We start from the raw sequence: 21,641 nt of genomic DNA, 5'->3' as shown, positions 1-21,641 counted from the left end.
AACTGTCAAAACTGATGCGGAGACAATGCAATATGGGTGAAAGCTCGGGAAAAAGCTAGTAAGTTAACCTTTTTTACATAATAAAGACCATTAGACTTTTTGTAGGGGTTCTCTTTGCATGAAAGCTTTGGTTTGTCCCCTTTTACAGTTTATTATGGTCAATTTACCAATTCAACAAACCAGTCATGACAGGCGAACAACAGGTCAACTGACTTGAGTCGGCCACTGGGAATTTACCAGAACATACTGAATTGATGACGTTGACTATTTCCTTTAAACATCACCTTGTATAATCTGACCATGGCCTCATGCTGACTTTCACTGCTGTTCCTCTGACTTACTGCTGCATTCCTCATACACTCCTTCTGTAAACAAACACAAGAATGAGGCAACACCAAATAAGTCTCATGACATATAGAGGTTATGCAATCTCTTTGACTCATGGTGTGTTCAGCTGATTATGCACAAGACGTGGCACGGCGGCACGCATTACCGCAAATCACATTTGAATGAGATCAAGATATTAGTTGAAACGAGGAAACAATGCACATATTATGTACGTCTTAACCTCCCTTGCTTTGCATTGTGTATTGTATTCAAAACAGGCCATGGACCAACCTCCAGTCTGACAGCAGCCCATTGTTGGAGCTAATTTACATAACACTTGATAACTTACTTCAATTTACTTTTAAAAGTCATGTAAATCTCAGACTTTGCCATAGGCTACAAATGCTGTAGTTTAGATTAGCTTTTAGGGCATGCTAGATTCAGCTTTCGTCATCCATTGAGGTCTCGCTCTTGCTACAATTCCTGGTAAGCGTTGCCTGCTAGCTAGCTATCTAGCTAGTGTTGCTGTGCTCAAGATTTGTTCGACAAGTTGATCAAGGAATACAGTTATGTGTTGGATGAGGAGATATCTGCACACTAAATCTGATGCCATTCCAAGTACACCGTTATCTTAGATCAGCATAAAGATGGAAAGCAATAGTAAGCTAGCTAGCCTGGCTCTGCCTAAAGATTTTTAAAAAGAGTCAAACTGCCAACTTGTCATTTTTTACTACAAACAAGTCACAACCCGTTAATTTGAGAAATGTAGAGGTGGTAGGCATATATTTTGTTTATCGCACGTGAATTTACCAAGATAGGAACTCTTAATTTTAGTCCGACACCAAATGAATGCAGCGCTATTTTTTATGCTAAGCTAGCCATCTCCTGACTATAGCTTCTTATTCAACAGACGGGTATCAAACTTCTCTTCTGACCCTTGGAAAGTTGTAAATATGCAAATAGACATAACAACTAAACTTCCAGAAGAGAAATGTGGGTTTATGTTGTGAATGTTACATCAATCTTCCAGGTTTTGTAATGTAAATTAAACCTGAGTAGCATGGTAATAAGGTCAATAAGCAAACAACAACATATTTACTTGTATAAATTATATTAACAAGCACTGCAAGAGTGGGTGAAAATGCATAATTTCTCCAGCCTTCTTAATCCACCTCAGCCTTTGTTACAGAGCGCTTAGCAGAGTAATCCCGCTTTCATCTCACTGCATTTTAATTTGTAATCTCAGGTAAAGGCGGTGTGCAGCCCGGTTTATTAGGATGATAACTGCGAAGCTGCAGCCGAATTAGCATGTGGCCCCGCCATCATCATCAGCCATGTTTTGTTTGTTGTTTGGCTAAAGGCTTGTCAACTTGTTACAAGGGGAAGATTAATTGCGCCAATTGAGGTGATCCAGAGCGTTGCATGGTGGTGTATTGATGGGGGCTGCTTTGGCCCGTTTAGCTTGCTCTGCCTTCAGGGAGTAGAACATTGAGATCAGCCCAAGGCCAAAGCCTGACACATCTATCATGAGGATTGCATCACTTACATCATCAAAGGTCGCTGCGATAGAAGCTCACAGCTTCCTGTGTGATTTTTTGTTGCCAGTTTTATGAGTTATCTGTAAAAGTCAAAGAGCTTTCTTGCAACATAATCAGATTGATGTCTCTCAGCCTCTCTCTGCCTCAGATAATGATGGTACTCAGACAGTATAGCACTGATGATGGTGTTTGTGCAGCTCCAGCAAGCAGAGAGTCTATGTAGCACAGCTTCCCACTGGGATTTCAGAGAACAGTGAACTCACTGATCTAGTTGTGTGTTATTAGATGAATGCATGCATGTTTGCGTTTTCGCGAGGGGGAGGACGTGTGGGTGTGACAGAGAAACAAAATCAACGCTATCATTTGCGTGCACCTCCTGATTAAGCTATTTGAGAATAGTCTGACCAGAGGTCACAGTGAGGATGAACCGTGACGATGACATCACAGCCCAAGGCACAACAACAAACGCTGTCTTGTTTTAGTGAACACAAAGGGTGTTTGTTGCAGCCCTTTTTCCCTTTCAAAATGTGTCCTGTGAGTTGAAAATGTGACGACACAGTACACTGACCTTTGTTTCTCTGGTAACAGACTCTCTCTGTGTCGGTCTGCAGAGGATTGGGAGCGAGGGGAGGTTGAGAGTAGCCCTTTGGTGTTGAGTGCTGATCACATGAGCGGCTAAAATAACAAAGCAGTCTGATTTGGGGCCTTTGTGTGAGTACACAGTTCAGATCTCCAAAGAACACAATGTTGACACATAATATATAAAGCAATATTGTAACCAGAGAACTGGCATTGAAAGCGTTGTCATCTGATTGAAGGAGAAAATTAGGCTGTATCAGTGAAGTCCTACTCTCCTACTAAAAAGAGAGGAAGATTTATTTGTTGGTTATTATAAAGTAATTGCCCAAGACTCATTACCTTGCCAAGGCTCGGTTTGTCCATTTGTCTGTCTGTCAGCAAGGTTATGGAAACATTACTTTATAAAACTTTGTAAAAGTATTGGAGCCAAAACAAACCATTACATTTTGGAGTATATCGATATTACAGAGCAGGTACAACATTATTTTGTCTACTTTTGTGCTGCATTCATGTGTAGTCTCAAAAGGTCAGAGTAACAACTCTGACACAGCTATCAAAGTGTTGTTTAAATGAGTAATGACATATAACACATTCTACTGGTAGTGACAATGTTTTTCCACATAAAAACCTTAAACTCTTGAACATACTGAAGTCTGAAGAACAGACTACCAGATGAACACACACAGTAAATGCACCATGTGTGCCGTATTCTAGTTATTGCATTTGATTGGCGCACACATAAAGTTCTACCTTTCGTTTCCAACCCAGCATAACGGTCCCATATGTGCAGGAGAACAACACCAGCGAGGCAGCACAGGACGCGTTCCTACTAAGGGTTAATGTCAAACTCCTTTGAGGGAAACATGACAATGAAGCTGTTGCCTTTACACGTCTTCTTCCTCCTGCTCCTCCACAGAAGTGTTCTCTGTGATGAAGGGAACAAGATGCAAATTGTTACGTTAGACTAAGCACGACAATGTGAGGAAAATGATTTATGGAGCGATCTGCAATATCCCTCTTAATTAATATAGTGTAATAATGTATACGGACAAGGTTTCTCTGATGAAGTACAGAATGAGAAAACACTGGAAATACTGGACTATTTTCAGCAGCCAAATAAATCAAGTAGTTTTCAAGTTGTGAGCCGCGGGGGACTTGTAGTGAAGTAAATGACATGGCATCTTTTGTCACGCGCCAAGCCAAATGCTCGCGCTTTAATACTACTAACGGGTGTGAACTGAATGGAAATGGGAGTTTTATGTCTGTGCAAAGATCTACGATAACATTTACAACCAGCAGAGAGAGTTAATGCTAGTATGATGTCTGACATTAACATTTCAGGCATGTAGCAGCTGCTGTTATGCAGCAGGGCTTCGAGCAGATGTGGAGTAAGTTAGATGACGAAGAGGGAGTTCAAGTTCATCTACCACCAAGTCAATAAAACAGACTATGAAAGCAAAACCACAGTAATAGAATATATGAAAACATTCCTGTGTTGGTCAAATATTTGGATATTATTCGAAAAAATAATTGTGATATTGTTTAACGATTATATTTATTGCAGAAACAATTTAGTCACTAGAAAAAACACAACATAGTGCTCCCTTTAGGGGAGGAAGACATTGTTTTTAAATGAAAACTGCTATGAGAAAACCCCTATGAAGATACACAATACTAATAATGCTTATACTTCTAACAATAATAATATGAAAGGTTCCCTGTGGAGTTTGAGCCCTCTATTAGTGCCATGGAAATTGCTTTCCCTCTTTTGTTTACTTTGTGCACACATGCATGCAGGCATTCAACACGTTAGTTACAACTCAAGATTACAATTGGTGAGCAACTGAATGTAAACATAAGTTGTTTTTCTGTTAATCAAACATCCCACAGGGCAGCTTTAATTCCTGAGCTTTTGTGCACAATGGAAAATATGTTTATCTTTCCTAATTAACCAGAACTTAAGTTGTTGCTTATCTATAAATGCTGCCAGCATAACCACCAATATTTCTATTTGGCAGCTTTAAATTGTATTTAATTATATACATTTGTTTTTAATTAATATGTTTGTACAATCCAAACATGAGCCCTACTGCTTCACGTAGTATTATGACTTAGCATAGATATAATGTAGTATATGAGTATCATTATTAATAGAAAAGAAGACTAACAAAAGACTCTTCTAATGATGTCATCAAACTGACAAAAAGTCACCTCGCCTCAAGGTCCACCAACTAGCTGTTTGAGGCTGTCGCTATTGATCAATTGTAGATCTTTAGATTTTACTTAAAGGGACTTACCCTCCATATTTCCATTTCAAAATGTATGACAATCATGTGCTAAATTGATCTTTATTGGACTGTATAAATAAAATAGACTTGACTGGAGTAGTAAATAAACTTTGAGGTTAGCTATTTGTTTTCAATTTCAAGAATGGCTATGAAGCTTAGGATTTAGCAGATGTTTGGATCAAACGATTGTAAAACTTAAGAGCGTGACAGGCCATCAGCAGCCCCTCCCTCCAAGTACAAAAGATAGCCAGAAATACCGGCAATCATCAGAGACATCAATCTGTGTGCTCGTGTCTGTGCCCATCGCTCAGCCTGGTACTGTCAGCAATTCCTCACCCCCTCAGGATTCTTGCAGCGCCATGTGGCAACGAGGGTCACATTGCATTCTGGAAGAAACTCTCAGCTAAAAAAAAACCTCTGGGCACGGCCCCACCCCCAGAACACCCCCCCCCCAACAATCCTGCCCGGTCTCTTCCAAAGATTCCTCGGCCCCCAGGGCACCGCACAACCAGAAATAACAGGACACATCAGCACTTTCATCTGCATCCCCGAGCAAGCTCAGACACTGCAGCAGCAGCTGTTCGACCACTCACAGGCACGGATAGAGTTCTGAAAAGTACTAAGGCGCTATAGTTGGCACACCCCCTTTCCCCTCCAGTGATACGAGCACAGACGGAGCCAGACATGGATAAGAGTGCCAGGCTAGGTGTGGCTGACAGAGATGTCCTTCAGCTGTCCTTCACACAAATGTTCAATTAAAATAAAAACCTAATATAAAAGCAATTTGCCTTCATTGTATTGTAATCAGACCAGCATCTGCTTACTACATTGTAGGCTAATCAGTGGCATTTAAGGGCTTATGTTCAAACATATTAACATTCTACAACATATGGCCACATGATACAATCTTTTGGTATTCATTCCTTTATTTGTTAATCATGGCCTTTTCATAAAACCCCACTATACAGGCAGAGCTGGAAGTAAAGAGATAAAGGGCTAGCGCTGTCTTGCCAAGGTCACTTTAGACAGCTTGGCTTACAAAGTATATGTTTCTAAACACGGCACAATACAGGCTGTTCTAGAGTGACAGACTGTGCAGCACAAAGGAAACACTGAGATATATATTTGTATTTTACCACTGTTACGAGATGAGAAAAGAAAGCATTACAGGGTCTGCAAAGAGATAGAGGAGGTAGCTCTGATCAAGGTCACAGCTTAAGACAGATGGATTGGGTAGCTATAGCACTTTGTGGCTCAACAGACTAAAACGCATGACTTATGTTGCAAGTTGTGACTTTGTAACATAGCCGCCGCTCTGCCTGATGCATCTGAGGTCATTCTTTCACCATGCCTGATGGAGGAGTACACCCCTGCCAGTAATAACTCACAGGCAAGCTGTTTGCTGCAGGGTACAATCACCGATCGGATAGCATGTGCAGTGAGGACACAGACACTCACACTCTGAAGAGCCCAGGAAGGACAATATTATCATTTTATCATGAAATGACAAAGACAACTAAATGTATTCATTCGCTCAGATATTTATTTGTTCCTTTTTAAGACAATTGTGAGTCACCATCATCATTTAAAATAACATTGGGTCACAACGTTCTTCATGCATTTGGTAAGGCATGGCTCTACTAAACTCAGCAATTGTATGGTTTTACATTAGCAAACAGTCTGAAGAATCCCTGGTATTTATTTTGGTTGATGTTGCCCTGCAGACCACTGATTGGTCAACATTACCGCAATACAGTATATCCTGCACCAAAGAAGCAAATCCATCGTCATACGTGTGCAATTGGTAGATGTTTCTCTGTTTGGTTGCCATTTAAAAGATGTTGCGTTAAATAAACTGTTGATTTTACGCAGCTATTTTAAAGCTATTAGCTGAGAATCTTGCCTGCTTTCTGCAGTGGCAACAACATAAAGGAATGATCTGTTGTGTACCATGAGTCGACAATTAGAGTCCAGCTAATTATGAGCAATACTTTGGGCAAGATCACACGTTCATTGTCTGTATTAAGGGGGAGGGGGGGTAGTGAGGTATGATTCCCATAATGTTGCACTACTAGGGACTCCTTGAACTCTGTAGGATGATCCTCGGTGGACAGGAGAGTAGTACAATTTCATTGAGCATTTTATATTCAAATACAAGGTGGAAAGAAATGTAAGGATTTGTATGGGCTGTGTGTGATCTGCTTGTTTCCCTGGCAACGAGCATATTGACATGCTGCAGTGCTGCTGCTGGAAGTTGGCGGGCAGCCAGGAAGCACCCCGCCTGCACACAATCTTACATTCTGTCTGCTGCCAGCACTATCACTCCAGATCCACTCTATTCCCATCTCACTTTTTTGTTCTCCATCTTGGTGGGTTTCTGAGAACAGCTGAATGCCAATCTGAAGACTAATGACTTGGGTGGATAGTGTTAGTGCGAGGGAAAAGAAAGACTGCACGGCGGGGAAGGGGGAGCGAGCAAGAGCCAGAGAAAAAACACGGAGGAGGGCGGGGTGAAAGCTGTGCCATGCAGTGCTCGCATGTTCAGATGAATAGAGGGAAAGGCGAGCCTCGTGTTATGTTACGAGTGCATAGTAGTGGCTGAGGGGTTGGGCTCTGCATCAACAGATGGATAAACCCGGGAGAAGAATGCGTGCCAAGCGCCAAATGTATCAGAGGCTTGCTGGGGCATGAAAATGTCAGGTGTCAGCGGCGAGCCACGCGGTCGCTGCTATTCATACTATCCACCATGTGCTGGATGTACACATAAGGCCTTGTGAACGAGGATGACGGGGGTTGTGGGTAAGGCTGCTACGAGGGAGAGGAGGAAGCAGGATTCTCACACATTTACTCATACAGGTGACTCACCTCTTTATCAGCCATGGATACAGACAGCCTGAGAGGAGCCTCCCTTATGTGTTCAGACAGGTTGGGCAGGGAAATGTCAACACCAGGGAGGGCTGTGCATGGCTAACAACCCCATGGACGCATAAGGGCTAGCATTATCTCATCTGCAGAGCAACACTCACACACTGGTAACGCTGTACTTAGAGTGGGACAAGTGTTGACTGGTCATGTTAGAAACAGCATGCCATCTTTTGTTTGGCTTCATGCAGCTCGGAGAGGAAATCTGCAAAAGCAATTTAGTGGCTTCTTACTCTCCAATTAGTGACTGGCTGGTGGACAAGAAACCCCATCAAAACACATCAGTTGGCATTTTGTTACGCAGCCTTTTCCAAAGCCCTCAGGGTCTATGTCAACCACGTCCTTGTCTAGACAAAGCCTTCTAAACCCAGGATTTCATTTCCACATTGTGCCCCGGTGTCCCCCTCATTGTTGATTTTTCCACTATGTGCAAGGCCAGGGCATTTGTACCAGTCTGTTAGTCCCACGTCAAAAGAAAAAGTATCCGCTGTTGACGGCTAGGCCATTCTTGTTATTCATGTCATGCCTGGTGGTTTAGTAGGGCAGGGAGCAGAATTTTCCAGAAGCAGCTGTGTACTTGTGGAGCTGACAGTGCGCCAGCCCAAAAGGTATTCTATCGCTCTCCTTTCTCTCTGCAAAACCTCTCCCGCCCCTCCCTTACCCTCCATCGGCATGCTTGGCTCAGTGCCCGGACTTACTCAAACTCACACTCAACCAGAAATATCCGCTCTCCCCCCCGCCTCCCTCCCTCCCTGAACATTTCTCTCTGGCTCAACAGAGAAACTTCCATCACTCCGGATGACATTGGATCATTTTTCTCCCCCTGCACATTCCAGCCAGCGAGGAGGACAAGGGAGGGGAGCGGCTCCTGATACTGCTCTGTGATTATATCATTACAGAGCAGCAGACATGTATACAGTATATGGAGCACAACCTGTCATTAGCATACTTTATGTTGATGGCTAAATACAAGTGTGCTTGTGTTGGATCCAACTAACTGGGTCGCCTTTGTGCCAGTGCTCCGGGGGAATTCAATTGGGGAATGCTTTCTCTGTAGCGCTCCATATTTGAGATCAACCATGAGCTATAAAAACCCTCCTCTTATTTACTGTACCATTATCCCCCCAGACACCTGTTGTGACATGCTCTGCCCGAGTTATCAGATACTCCGAAGGCTCTCCTTGCGGTCTAAATAAACCTGTCCGAGCGACACAGTTGTGTAATACACTCGAAGTCGCCGGCTCCAATAATAGCACACACCTGTCAAACACAGGCCCTGCTTGTTCTCTCTATTGACCTGACCTCCTCTCGCTCTTTAACTCCAACTCAAATGTTCCATGGCTGGGGGACAACGTAAACACTTCTCCAGAAAATTATTTCCAAAAGACACAAAGAGGAGGGGGGGGGGGGGGAAACAAGAGGTGGAGGTAAAAGCAATATGGAATATTTTGACTGGCAAGGGAGGGTGAACAAAGGCGATAAAAGCTTTATTCTGCCTCTGCAGATATTGTGCAGTGTCTGCCACTATAAAGCCTTGATTGACAACAACATTAGCACTCAGAGAAATTGCTCCCACTCACGGTTATGTAACATACAAAGAAACTACAGCGAGGTTGTGGATGGGTATTAGTGTGCATGAGCTTATGTGTGTGTGTGTGGGCATGCACACGCTTCGTACTCCCGGATAAAAACACAAGTGACAGGATATCTAAGCGCGTTCTTATTTTCCGACGACTGTATGCCTGCATGAAGATGAAAGGCAATGTACAACTCGCTGAGGAATCCTGGTTTTATGCAGCACATAAAAGTCGTCTCAGACCATTTTGCGTGGCGCTTTGTTGTTTGGCAACGCGACGGTGAAAGTTAAATCGTGTGGTTGTGGTGGAGGCAGCTGATTTTGTTGCATGCAGACACTGGCGATAATTGTCGGTGGCCAAGGCCCTGGAACAGACAGGGACACGAGGAAATGAGCATCCCATTATACATCACCACAGACCTGCTGACACACCCCAGAAAAGGATCCATTCGTCTAGCCCGTCCTCTCAACAGACATTCAGCTAAAATATTTGACATCACTGTAGCTGCTATGTTTCCCTTTTATCTTAATATGGTTCGCTGTACCAGCCCTTTGTTTGAAAAGATCTGCTTAACCTCCGTATCGTGACTTCAGGCACATTCTGCGTTCCCCTACATGGGCTTTGTGTCGTTGTTCAGCTTAAAAGGCTGCGCACAGATGGCCTCACAAGCCGCCACATCCATACAGGCTCTCAGCTGACTAAACAAGCACCTCGGGGTGCGGGGGGGACAGACAGTCACCTGCTACCCCCATAATAATGCCTATACCCACAACCACCACCGAGCCCATTCACAGACAATACAGACACAACAGCACAACTATGATTGCATCAGTGTTTTTGAAAAGGACGGGCTCACTGCCTTTCAGAATACACACTGCGTGTTGATAAATGCTTTTTGCCAAAGCCCTAGCTGGCTACGGATCCTTCCACAGAAAAGCTGCTGTTTACTTTTAGCGCCTCTAAGATTGACGGCTACATCTAACTATAGCTCAGAAGTGGCAACAAGTATCTTACTACTGTGACTGTCATGCCCCTCCCAGAGTCTCAAAATATACGTCTGGAAGGCAAAGTTCAGTCAGAGAAAGAGGGAAGTCATGACTTTTGAAATCTGTAGGGGTATTTTTACATTACAATGTTCACAATAGGGTGTATTTAATTAAAGCCTCTTTAGGGTTCAATTCGACAGCCGCGTTGTTATGCACTGAATATTATAGATGGCAGGAGATAACACTCCCCTTGCTCGCTTCCTAGTTTTCATTTGGCATCGTAGCAGAACGCCATCTTATCAGCTGATCCTGAGCCAGAAGCTAGGAGTAGTGGCTCAGCAGAAAAAAAGAGGGATTGTGCTGGTCTCGGCTATAATGTGAGAAAAAGCCCAAATGCTCTTGGATCAGTCCCATGCTTTGTCCTCATCTCTCACGTTGCCTCTCTCCCTTGTACATTTTTCATCCTCTCTCCTTTCATCTTTTTTGTCATGCGCCCCCTCTCCTTCCTCTGCATTCTGCTCACTCTCTTCCTCCAACCCTCTCTCTCTCTCTCTCTCTCTCTCTCTCTCTGTCTCTCTCTGCTCCACTTATAAGATTTGGCAGCACTCCAAGATCTGAGAAAAACATTGGAGGCATAGCCTGGTTTTGATGTCTGGAAAGAGAGGGAGGCTGAGAGTGAGAGAGTGAGAGAATCCTCATTTCCATTTCACAGACTTGATTCGCAGCAACACCACAGCAAAAAGGAGGAATACAGGAATATCGAGAGTGAGCGTCAGAGAGAGAAAAAGAAAGATGGAGGGGAAAAAAGGCTACCATAGATCTTATTTCGCGTTCACAAAGTATGATGATGTGTATAAAGGAATGCAGATGCAAACATGAAGGACAACGTAAAAGGGAATGGAAAGACAGATTTGGAGACACTGATTTGGTTTCCAGCTCATTCTCTACGTAGAAAATAAGCGCTTTCGAAACCGATTCAAACTCATTGAACTCACAAACACAGAACTATTCGAAGGCCTCTTACAGCAATTTAGTCTCATACCAGTCTGAGAGAAAACAAATTTGGCACCCAGCATTTTAATCATCTTGAGTTTGCAAGCCTTCATGGTAACCAGGCCAGACCAGTAAGATGTAAAAAAAAACCTCAGAGCACCAAGCCAAGAATCAGAAGGGACATTTTACACATCCTGCGGATTCAGCCGTGCTCCTTCCTCCTAATTGCTGGTTGGAGCTCCAGCTACTCCCCCGGTGCTGAGAAGAGAAACTGTCATTACTAGTCTCAAAGGAGCTCGAGACCAACTCCAAAGGGAAACTTTGATTGATGAAAGAAAGGAAAAATGAGCAGATCCCAGCGTGTCCTCGATACAACATTTGCTGTGACCTTGTTTTGCCTGACAGGTCTAAAATTAACCAAGCGGATCAGTTATACTGGGAGCGGTGAAATGTGGACCAGATTCTCATTTTGGCGCGTCTCTGTCTCCGCTCGCTTTCAGGGATTAGAGCAGCACGAGCATGCCTCTTGATTTATTGTGCTAAACATAGATTCATTTGTGAAACAGCTGGCTACGGCGAGTGCTTCACTGTCTCCCACAAAGGCAGCCCTTCCCTCCCTCCAACCACCCACTCTACCATATTCGACGTTTTAATGTAAAAATGTAAATGTAATACATCTTTTTGATGTAGATGTTTTCAGCGTTAGTCACTTGCTCTTTCTAGCTAAATGAATACATGTGATTTATTTTGTGTATTTTTTAGTATTTCTTCATACCAGGGTGGCATACTACTAGAAACATCAAGCATGCTCCAAAAAACACACAACAAATATGAACTCTGACCAACCCAGATATGGCTTTACTATCACATAAAGATCTTTGTGTAACATTGCAGTCGACCTACAATTTAGTCAACCATTAAAAGGAGAGAAGAAATCTGCCATTGCCTTTCACTTAGCTTGATTAACAAGACTGTGTCAAGTAAATCAATCAATGACAGGTTTTATGACCATTGATTGGGCTGTGTGTTGCCGCAGCTTGATAAAGAACGTCTGGGTCGGAGTTACTTCTCACTTGGATGTAATCCTGCAACACAACATGACTGTTAGCTAAACCAGACAAAAAGCTACTATAATAAAGCAGCGGAAGGAGGAGGAATTTAAATTAATCTCTGCCCGAGGTGATATCAGTTTCACCTGGACTTCACCTGGCTCAGACTAGGTTTCCAATAAAGAGGTTCCAGGGTAAAAGCAACATCAAAGTCCATTGCTTGTCTCATAAGCAGGAGATTAAACAATTAAAATCCCTGAAGGTTCTTATAAGTAAACAAAAATGAAAGCCTGTGAGTCATTTACCACAAATGGATCCTGCATGCTTATATGGAAAACAGAGGAGAGGTTTTCACTTTAGGAAGTGTAAACACAAAAAAATATATAATCATAGAAATTCAAGCTCCTGCCATCAACTCTGTGTGACCTTGTGTTCACATGCAGGTTGTTTACTGAAAATCTCCCCATAATGTTCCCTCCTGCATATAAATGGGCAGGCTGCAGCCGAGCATCTGCTGTGCACCGATTCCTCTGGTAACAATGCAACACCCGAGCATTGTGTTATGACAGAGCCACTTCCAGAGACACATTATCAGCGTATTAGATACGGCGTAGGCTATTTTAGTCAGTACTGAACAAACAGGTATTGGCTGTGCTGCGATAACTCGTTACGGGAAGAGAGACAGAGAAATGTTCTCTTTGCATCATGACAGGCTGCAAAAACCTGCCTTTCATCTCTGATAGCATACGGTGTGTCAAGTTCAACTATCCTCCCAGAACACTATCATAAGGAACAAGTAGGTCAAAGTGCCGACTAATAAAATCTCTGAGAACAGTATGTGAGTTGAATATTGTAGTGGGTGTGTCGTTGAGCACAGTGAAATGTGAACCTTTATCCAAACTGGGCTGCGTTTGAAGTCCAACTGATAAGATAACTATTCCAAAGATTCCGGAAAAGGACTAGAAACAAACAGCTGGCTTTGGAATTTGCACTAGTGAAAAACAGGTTTCTGTCGGTCAAAAAAAGCTCTTCAGCCCCAGATCAAACTGGAGAAAGCTGTTTGTTCTAAATGTTTGAGGGTTTGTTTTGTCAATTAAGGGAACGAGAATTAGCCATGCCCTTCTTAGTTTGCTAAACAGTGGGGTGCAAAGGCTATGTTTTCATTCAACATAATGAATCAATCAGTTAATCAGGACACCATACATCTTATTACAGAGGGGGTAATCCCTGTTAAGTCTTCAACGTGCCTACCAAAATACATTTAAAACATCAGTGCATTGACGTCAATGGACTTTCAGTTCAGAAAAAAAAATGAATGGGCACCAATGCAACACAATAAAGCCACGACTTAAAGGTCTGTGTGTGGACACAAAACAGAATGTGCTGAATTTGAGGTGCTGCACTGACAGCTCCAAAGAAACATGAGCAGGAAGCAAGTTTATGTGTCAAATTATTACGCAACCACACCAAGTCACTCGCTGCTAGATATGTATCTCCATGTGACTGTCGGCTTGATGCAGTGTCAGCCACATGGGAGTGAGATTTCTTTGTCTGAGGGAGCAGAAACCAGCCTCAACATCGCTTCTCTTTTGCAGACACAGTAACTGCAGTTTGCCACATAACGACCCCATAAGGCGCTTATTGCTTGTAGAGATGAGTCTGGCTGCCTACTCGCCATTACGGAGACAGAATTGCTGTTTTTATGGCTGTGCCGCCATGAATCTGCGACAATTAAATGTGCATCTCAAGAGATACAGAGCGAGGTTGGTACGCAAGGCAGCAACAGTGTCATTGTTTACTCTAAAGGAGCAAACATTGCATACTTAGGCAGACATTTGCTCTTGGTAGTATCAGTGATAGTCAAAGGGGGTGTGCTGCAGTGCTTATGCACCTTATCCATGCTTGGGGATATTTTTGACATGCTGGTTTTATTCAAAATGGGTTTTCATCTGCTTGGTAATTCAAAAGTTTGAATATTTGAAAATGACAGGTTTGTCTTAAATCAAAAACGTCACAACATCTAAAATAATTTGCATACACGCTTGAAAGTATGTGGCACCATTATAAAAGCTATGAATGTTTGCAGAGGGGTGAATTTCAGCTAAAATTCCAATGTGTGGAACACTATGGTATCATGTTGACAATCATGCACATTCACACATTACTGACTCAACAGATTCCAGCTGACTGAACATGACTTGGCACCTATTTCTGTACGCTGCCATCAGTTACAGTGATGCACAATCTGGAGCAAATTTGGGACAATGTGATTTGTGTTTTTTTCCGCCCATGCTTTTCCATGAATCATACACAGGCATGTGTGCAGAAAACACAGTAGCCTACTTATGTTGTGCAGCGTAAATCAAATCTCCTGAGCCGTCACAACAAGCCTGCGCATCAGAGCAGAGAGCCACCTATCCTCATACCCCTCATCTGTCCATGTGTAACTTCTTAATCACTCAATGAAGCAAGCTCAGACAATAAGTTCATACAAGATCAGAAATTGTATTTGGCAATTTTTAAACAAGTGCATACAAGTACAGCTAAAAGCATTTCAGTTTTTCCAAGTGCTCGTAGAGTAGCATTAGTCACATTCTACGTTAAACAGGAACTGCCACCAGACCTAGAAGTACATCAAGAATTTTGTTAAACATCAACAAAGAGGAACGTAGTCCATTATAATGAGTACATACCTTTATCTTCAAAAATATAGAAACACAATGTATTCAAAAATCAAAAATTATACAACCATGTTTACGAAGTATACTCTTCCCTTGGGTCCAATATGTACAAGTCCGTTAGTTTGTTTGAATGGTATGTATGTGATATTTATATATTTATACTCATATTTTTGCTTCCCCTTCCCCAAAGAAGTGTTCAAACAAAATCAAGGGTCCCTCTCCTTTTTTACTTTGACATCTCCTGCAAGGATGGTGGCGATTTCTCCTTGCATGAAAGCCCACGGTACGTTTGAGCCAACCAGGGGACATTTCTCTCCACTTGGACAGTACACTTCACCCGTGGCACCTTGCTGCTTTATGCTTTCCCTCGAGCAGGGGAAGCAGAACTTGTGAGAGGGCACAGACGGGCACTGAACAAAGTGTGTGTCCTCCAAACGCTCGTGGCACAGCGTGCAGCACAGGGGTATGCTGCCAGGTACCGAGGAGTCCGGAATGCTTTGGGGGTGCACTTGGTCCATGCCTGGCACGTGGGGTGTACCTGCACCGGATGCATCTCTCTGCGCCAGCCTCCTTTGATTCATGGAGGACGGTGAGAGGGGACTGCTGCTGTTCCTCCGGGTGGTGGAGTGGACTTGGTTGGCGTCCTTGGGGGAGCTGTTCCCACCTGCATTGTCTGCCGCCATGATGAGAGCAGCCATTGGGGACTGGCCGTTCTGGGCAGCCTCAGGTGGGGTGGTGCGGGAGTGGGGGGATATTGTTGAGGGGGGAGAAGCGAAGCTTGGCGGGGGAACTGGAGGCATTTTCAGTCCGTCAGTAGGTGGTGGTAACCACTGCTGTCCTTCTCCATTGAGCTTGGCGGCTGTTCCCTCTCCGTCTGGTTCAGGCGAGGCTTTTCTCTTCATGCTCCGGGGGTGTTTTCCTCTGTCTGGAGGTGGGAAAGGGTTAAACAAAGTAGTTGAGTTGCATAGCTCAGACAAGGACCAACAATTCCATTGAAAGGGAGACATGCTTTTTTGCTGTTCCCTGCTGCACCACAGGGCACAGAACGAAAAAATAACAACAAATACATAACAATAAAATCAAGTTTGAAAGTTTCAGGCTACTATACTTCTAATTTGTACACTACAACCAAATTACTATTCTTTAACAAGTAAATAAAAATAATTGAAAAAAAATTAAATTGCACACAATATTCATGAATTTCAACACTATTGGATGCTTACCTGATTTGGAAGCCGTGGCGCTGGATTCATAGCTCATAACCCTTTGTTGCATGGCCGCATGGTCCTTTTTGAACCTGTTGTCGAAGGTGTGCAGAGCCATCAGGTCCCTCACCGTTTTGCCCTTGCCTATCCACTCCGGGTCTGCCCTGTTTTTGTGGCTCTCGGAGAGCTCCGGCGTGAGACTGTCCGGTCTGTGCTTCTCCTTGCCGTCTCTGTCGTGTTCGGTGCTGGAGACCGAGACAGGTCTCTTGCCCATGTCTGCGGGACTACCGCCCGCCAGTGCGGAGGGAAGCCCCATCTGGCCCGGTCTGCCGTTGACGGCGTGCACCGAGGGCATGTTTCCGTTAACCAAAGGCACTAGATTCGGGGGGACCGCGCTATTCCTGCGCGGGTTGGGGCTCTGGCGGTTCAGCTCCGGAGGTTCGTCAGGCTTAGGAAATCCATTGGGGACGGGAATGCCGTTTGCCTGCCTGCTAGACTGATACTCTGGACCCAGCCTGGGCGGGCGGTCGGAGGACAGCGGGTAGCGGTCCAGCGGCTGAGGCGGCCGGGAGCCAGGGTCTCCGGCAGAAGCGTGGTTGATAGCCTGGATCTCCTTCCCGGAGAGCTGCGACTTCCCCGGCCCGGGAGACCTGCCCTCCTGAAACCCGTGAGCCCTCTTGAGCTGGCGGGCAGTCTCGATGACAAACTCAATGCGGTCTGCTCCTTCGTAGTTGACACATCCCCTGCAGACGGGCTCGGTAAAATCCCAGATCATTGCCCACGGCATGCGGGGCAAGTCGCATAAATAACACGACTGCCTCCTGGAAGAAGCAGCGACCGCCGCGGACGACATAGCGCTCGTCGTCAACCCCCCGAAAAGAAACCCAAAATATGTCTTCTTCTCCTGCTTTCCTCCGAGCTCCCTTTAAAAAGCCAATAAAGAGCACGTTCCCGTTGTCGAAAAAAACACACAAACTGGTCTTCTCCCGACGTATAGAGCAACAACGTTGAAGTTTTAGAGGGAGAAGTTCATGACGGTGTGTACTTTACTACGGCGCTCCTCTATCTATCTCCACTGACTCTCTACTACTGGCTCAATGTGGAGCAGTGACGTCACCACGGAGCTCTAAACGCCTGCTTCCACTTCAGTTTCTATTGACTTGATTTCTTCGACAGACCCCCCCTCCTTCCTCTCCCCCATCGGTTTACTGCAGCCTCTGTCACTCACTGCTTTTTTTATTTTTTATTTAATCACTTGAGCCTCTGCCAAAACTGCACCCAGTTCAGCCTCACCTCCTCCTCCGACTGAAGAGAGTAACCCGTGTTAGCTCAGTGTTATTATTATCAAACCTGCACAAATATGACCGCCGATACCAACCTGCCTGCAGCGAGAAGGAGATTTTTTTTGTATGACCAAAACGTGGCTGTAGGTTAGCAGTAGACCGCCAGGGGATAAAATAAAAAGAGAGTCGGTAGCTCCTGCAGTTGACTGTTGCTTTGTCCTAAATTCAGTGTATTATCCGGTTCAGGCTGAAAAACGCTCTGCAGCTTGTTTTTCTCAATGCACACACAGCGCCTCGACGCCATGAGCTGCTACTACTACTGTTGTGCAATGAATGAGGTGGATCGATCCTTGGAAAAACAATTACTGTAATCTAGGAAATATACATAGAAAATGTGCAGCAACACACTGTTTTTTGGTTTTTTTCATAGGGGATATTTTTAGGATCATTAGAAGGTTTGTAGCCTACTGCCAATATAATGATGTCACCTTGCCAGAATGAATTCAAAATGCACTGACTGGTTTTTTATCACCAGTTGGATAATATTTTCCTACCCTGTTAATGTTAAAAGAAAGAAAAGGGCACCTCTGTTAGCCAGTAACCAGGAAGCTCTGTCATGAGGTGGGGATTTCCAGCCAGAGCCAGTGTGTTGCAAGCTTGAATGGATCGGGGTTAGAGCATGAATATAGCTTTGCCTGCCCACATTTTATTCTAGTGAACAAAACAGTCAGTCATCTCAATCTGCCACCACTAAATTACACTTGAATGAATCATCCATTCTGACTTGTTTGTAAGAATGATTAACTAAAGCACTCAAAATAAAAAAGTATTAGGCCTACTCTGAGTGAGATGTCAAGATGTGTGTTACACTATTATGTTTTACACAAAATGTCACAAGTTTTCATATGGAAAAAAAAAACCCAGCCAAAAATCCCCTGAAGTAAAAGTGTAGGTTTGAAGTGGAGGAGTGTCCCAGGAGTTCAGATTCCTCCCTCTCATCTGGGCTCATTCCAACTCATTGCAGTTTAGCCTCGGGCTTTGGGTGAGGCAATGCGTCTGTAACCTGCAGACACAACGCAGGATATGTTTGTGCAAGTCCATGTGACGTTGGAAAGAGGAAGCAAGATGTTTAGTCACGTACCCTCATCCGCCTCACCCATCTACGGGACATCAGGCCATTTGGCTCCCTGCCCGGCGGCCATGATTCAAACACTGTGGCGTGAGGCTTTTTTTTTTCAGAGGGTTTCCATAAACAAAATAATAAGGCAGCCATGTTACCACCAAGCACATTTCCATTACATGATTGTTTCTGCCCACAATGCAATACAATTATATTCCCTTTAGAACATCACATGGTTTTAGTACCCCCAGTGTTGCTCTGAATGTAAACTACTGTATTGTTTGTTTCCCATGTCCGCTTTCTCTCGAACCCTAGTCCTTGTTGGGTGAACAACACTAGGAAGTGCTGGTATAGGCTTTATGACACAGTTAGGAAATGGCCGTTGTGTGGAGCAAAAGAAACAAAAGATTTCCTTAAGATTGGTGGGAAACAGTTATGCTTTGATCCTTTGCTTTTCCGCTCACTCGATGTTTGTGCAAGCAAATAGCTACGCACTATTATGCAAGACGGAGGCATGCTGTGATTTAATTAAATGACAACTAAATCACCCGATTCTATAATAGGAAACCATTGATTTAAAATAGAAGCTGCTGTGGCTGCAGAGCAGAGGCGACAACAGTCTGAGAGGAAGCCAGACATGCACATGATGGCTCTGATTGGCAATATGAAGCATGAATACAGTAACATCACCACACCAAACCAGATGGAGTATAACGCTGTTTTGAACTTGTTTTCTTCGAGCAGTATGTAAATTGAGACATATCTAAATAAAGAGTGAGAGCTACAGTAGGTGACGGCCAGGGGAATACCCAGAGTGTGACAGCATCGCAGGCCTGATGTGATGACGTTATTTTTGTTCTATCGCTTTCTGAGCCTGTTAAATTTTATATTGGCCATCTTTTATTCATGGCAGCAAATCATAACAAATTCTCTCTGAAGTTTTTGTATGCCTAAACCGAACTCAGCACTGGATGTTTTCTCCATCTGTCCTTCAGTAGAACAACATACATGTTATATAACCTTTTTCGGCACAACTGCTGAGGTGAGCAGCCAACTCAATGCTAACATGTTGCACAGACATACAGGAGGTTACAGCAGGACAGTGTGAGGACACACTACTGAAGTTAAGCAGCTGCTGTGGTGACCTGCCTGCAGATTAATAGAGTGGCGGGGGGTGTAAATGTAAGGACTAATGTGCAAGCTTTGCAGAGCTCCTGTATGCAACAGGGATATGTAACCATGGAGATTATCACAGTACCCCAATTACCATATCTATCCTGTTTACGGCGCTATTTTTAGCCAGCGAGGATTAGAGTTTATATACAATGAAAGATAATGCTAAAGCATTATATATTAGCTGCTATCCTGATTTCTTTAAAAGATGTTTTATTGCTTATTCTGAATTGATTCATTATATTTCCTGGTTGCATGATGCATGGAAATGCTCTGCAACATATGCACAAATGCAGAAATTAGGCATTTTAAGGAGTCTGTTTTGATTAGGTATAAAATGGTGGAATTCAAATAAAATGGAGGGTCGATGGCGAAAAGAGAAAAATGTGCTGGGCGGCTGGAATCTGGGGGCTGGAGGCTGCAGAGGTGATGTCATTGGGCCAGAGCAAGAGGCGAGTGAAAAACAAGTCTCTCTCTTTATTCTGATCCTCTTTGCTGTCCCATTGGGGGCGGGGGGTGGAGGCCTGGCAGTTGGCCAAGGCAAGGGCTGCTGGGAAATGGCAAAGGATGCCAAGCAGGCCCCACCGCCAACATTAGAAGCTCACATCTTTGTTCTCAGAAACCTGGTGTGCTGCCAAAGGCCTCATTTCGGCTCCATGGCATGATTACACTGGATGTAGGCCAACTACTGAGAGCTTGCTCGCTCTCCCTCCCTCCCTCCCTCCCTTTTTTTTGCTCTCCCTTTATGCTCCCTCCCTAGGCTCCCACTCTCTCTCTCTTTTTCCACTGCCTTCAAAAGCTTTCTGCCAAACATGCAGCAGTTGCCATGGCTGCAGAGAATGGAACATACAAAAGTGAGTAATGAGTCAGGCTTGGACCCAGATGCGCCACATGTGCATCCATTTAGAAATAAAAAACAAGATGGTAACATATCCCCTTAATCTGACCGCATCGACCGGGGACAGGCGACCCAGAAAATAGCAGAGGCGAAAGTAGAGGAAATAGTCCCAGAAGAAAAAAAATGTAAATTCATATTGTTTTCACATCCATTTTTTAAACAGAAGGTAGTTTCAGAAGGATGCAGTGCAGAGTCTATTTTGGCAGTCAGGAACAGAAACTGAGCTTTGCTACTGTAATGCTAAGCTTGCATGCATAGCAAGCTGACGACATAATTTCCGTCCAGTGGAAACCCCCATACATTTGCAACCAGACGTTGATGTAAACAAACCTTCGCTGACCTCTTTTAGCAAAATCAGCACATAGTTTGAACTCGCTGAACCAGTATTCGAGGTTAGGTAGTCCAATTTATAAGTGACTATTAGAATGAGTAACATTAACTGCACATTTAAACGGTTCGTACTTATTGCCCTTAAAAGGCAGTTTCAGCCATGACTCATAGTTGTTATGTTTAGCTCACTGAACTGAGCAGTGCAGTCATTTCAGCTTTGTGGCAGACTCAGACAAAATATTCAAAATGTCCTCATGCATCATGCACAAAACAAACACACACATATTTATAGAAGGACAGCACAGTATCACTGCTCTAGCTTCTGTACGGCTGGTTTGTTCTCATACCTTGAGTGATTATACAGCCCAAGGGACAAGTCCAAATTACGAGGATCTACAGCAGTATGAATATGTATGTACAGTAGGTGTCTGAATGTGTGTATTTGTGTAACAGGAACGTTTATATTTTTGACACATAGCATTTTCCCCTTCAGCTACTCATCTTGACAAAGGTTGCATTTCTTTCCTCTCGTTGAGCCAACAAAGAAAAGAGTATTTCATGTGTTATGTAACCTCTACGTCTGAGCCAAAATAAAACTTTCCCAGAGTAGGCTTATTTATTACCGGTGCTCCTGTCTGTTTCTGAGCTGCCTAGCTAGAAAATGGACTCTGACATCCCCGGCACAGCAGTTA

The 21,641-nt window shown here is 43.9% G+C and overlaps 1 protein-coding gene and 1 long non-coding RNA gene across 2 annotated transcripts in view; both read right to left on the bottom strand.

Moving 5' to 3' along the window:
• LOC117459299 (uncharacterized) overlaps positions 1-2,520 on the bottom strand; it is a 47,032-nt gene extending 44,512 nt beyond the window's left edge. The window contains exons 1-2 of the long non-coding RNA XR_004553509.1: positions 2,434-2,520; positions 285-365 (exon numbers count right to left, since the gene is read on the bottom strand). This is a non-coding gene — a long non-coding RNA (uncharacterized lncRNA). The remainder of the gene's footprint in view (positions 1-284; positions 366-2,433) is intronic.
• Positions 2,521-14,744: 12,224 nt separating this feature from the next.
• Positions 14,745-17,551, bottom strand: irf2bp2a (interferon regulatory factor 2 binding protein 2a). The gene is made up of 2 exons (XM_034101007.2): positions 16,164-17,551; positions 14,745-15,865 (listed from the first exon to the last, which is right to left on the bottom strand). The coding sequence occupies exons 1-2, from the start codon at positions 16,996-16,998 to the stop codon at positions 15,147-15,149; spliced, it is 1,554 nt and encodes a 517-aa protein (XP_033956898.1). The 5' UTR covers positions 16,999-17,551; the 3' UTR covers positions 14,745-15,146.
• Positions 17,552-21,641: the final 4,090 nt, after the last annotated feature.

The sequence above is a fragment of the Pseudochaenichthys georgianus genome, chromosome 15 (assembly GCF_902827115.2).
Source record: "Pseudochaenichthys georgianus chromosome 15, fPseGeo1.2, whole genome shotgun sequence".
In the NCBI taxonomy this organism is placed as follows: domain Eukaryota; kingdom Metazoa; phylum Chordata; class Actinopteri; order Perciformes; family Channichthyidae; genus Pseudochaenichthys; species Pseudochaenichthys georgianus.
The sequence above is the reverse complement of the archived record's forward strand: the minus strand, read 5'-3'. Positions and strand labels throughout refer to the sequence as shown.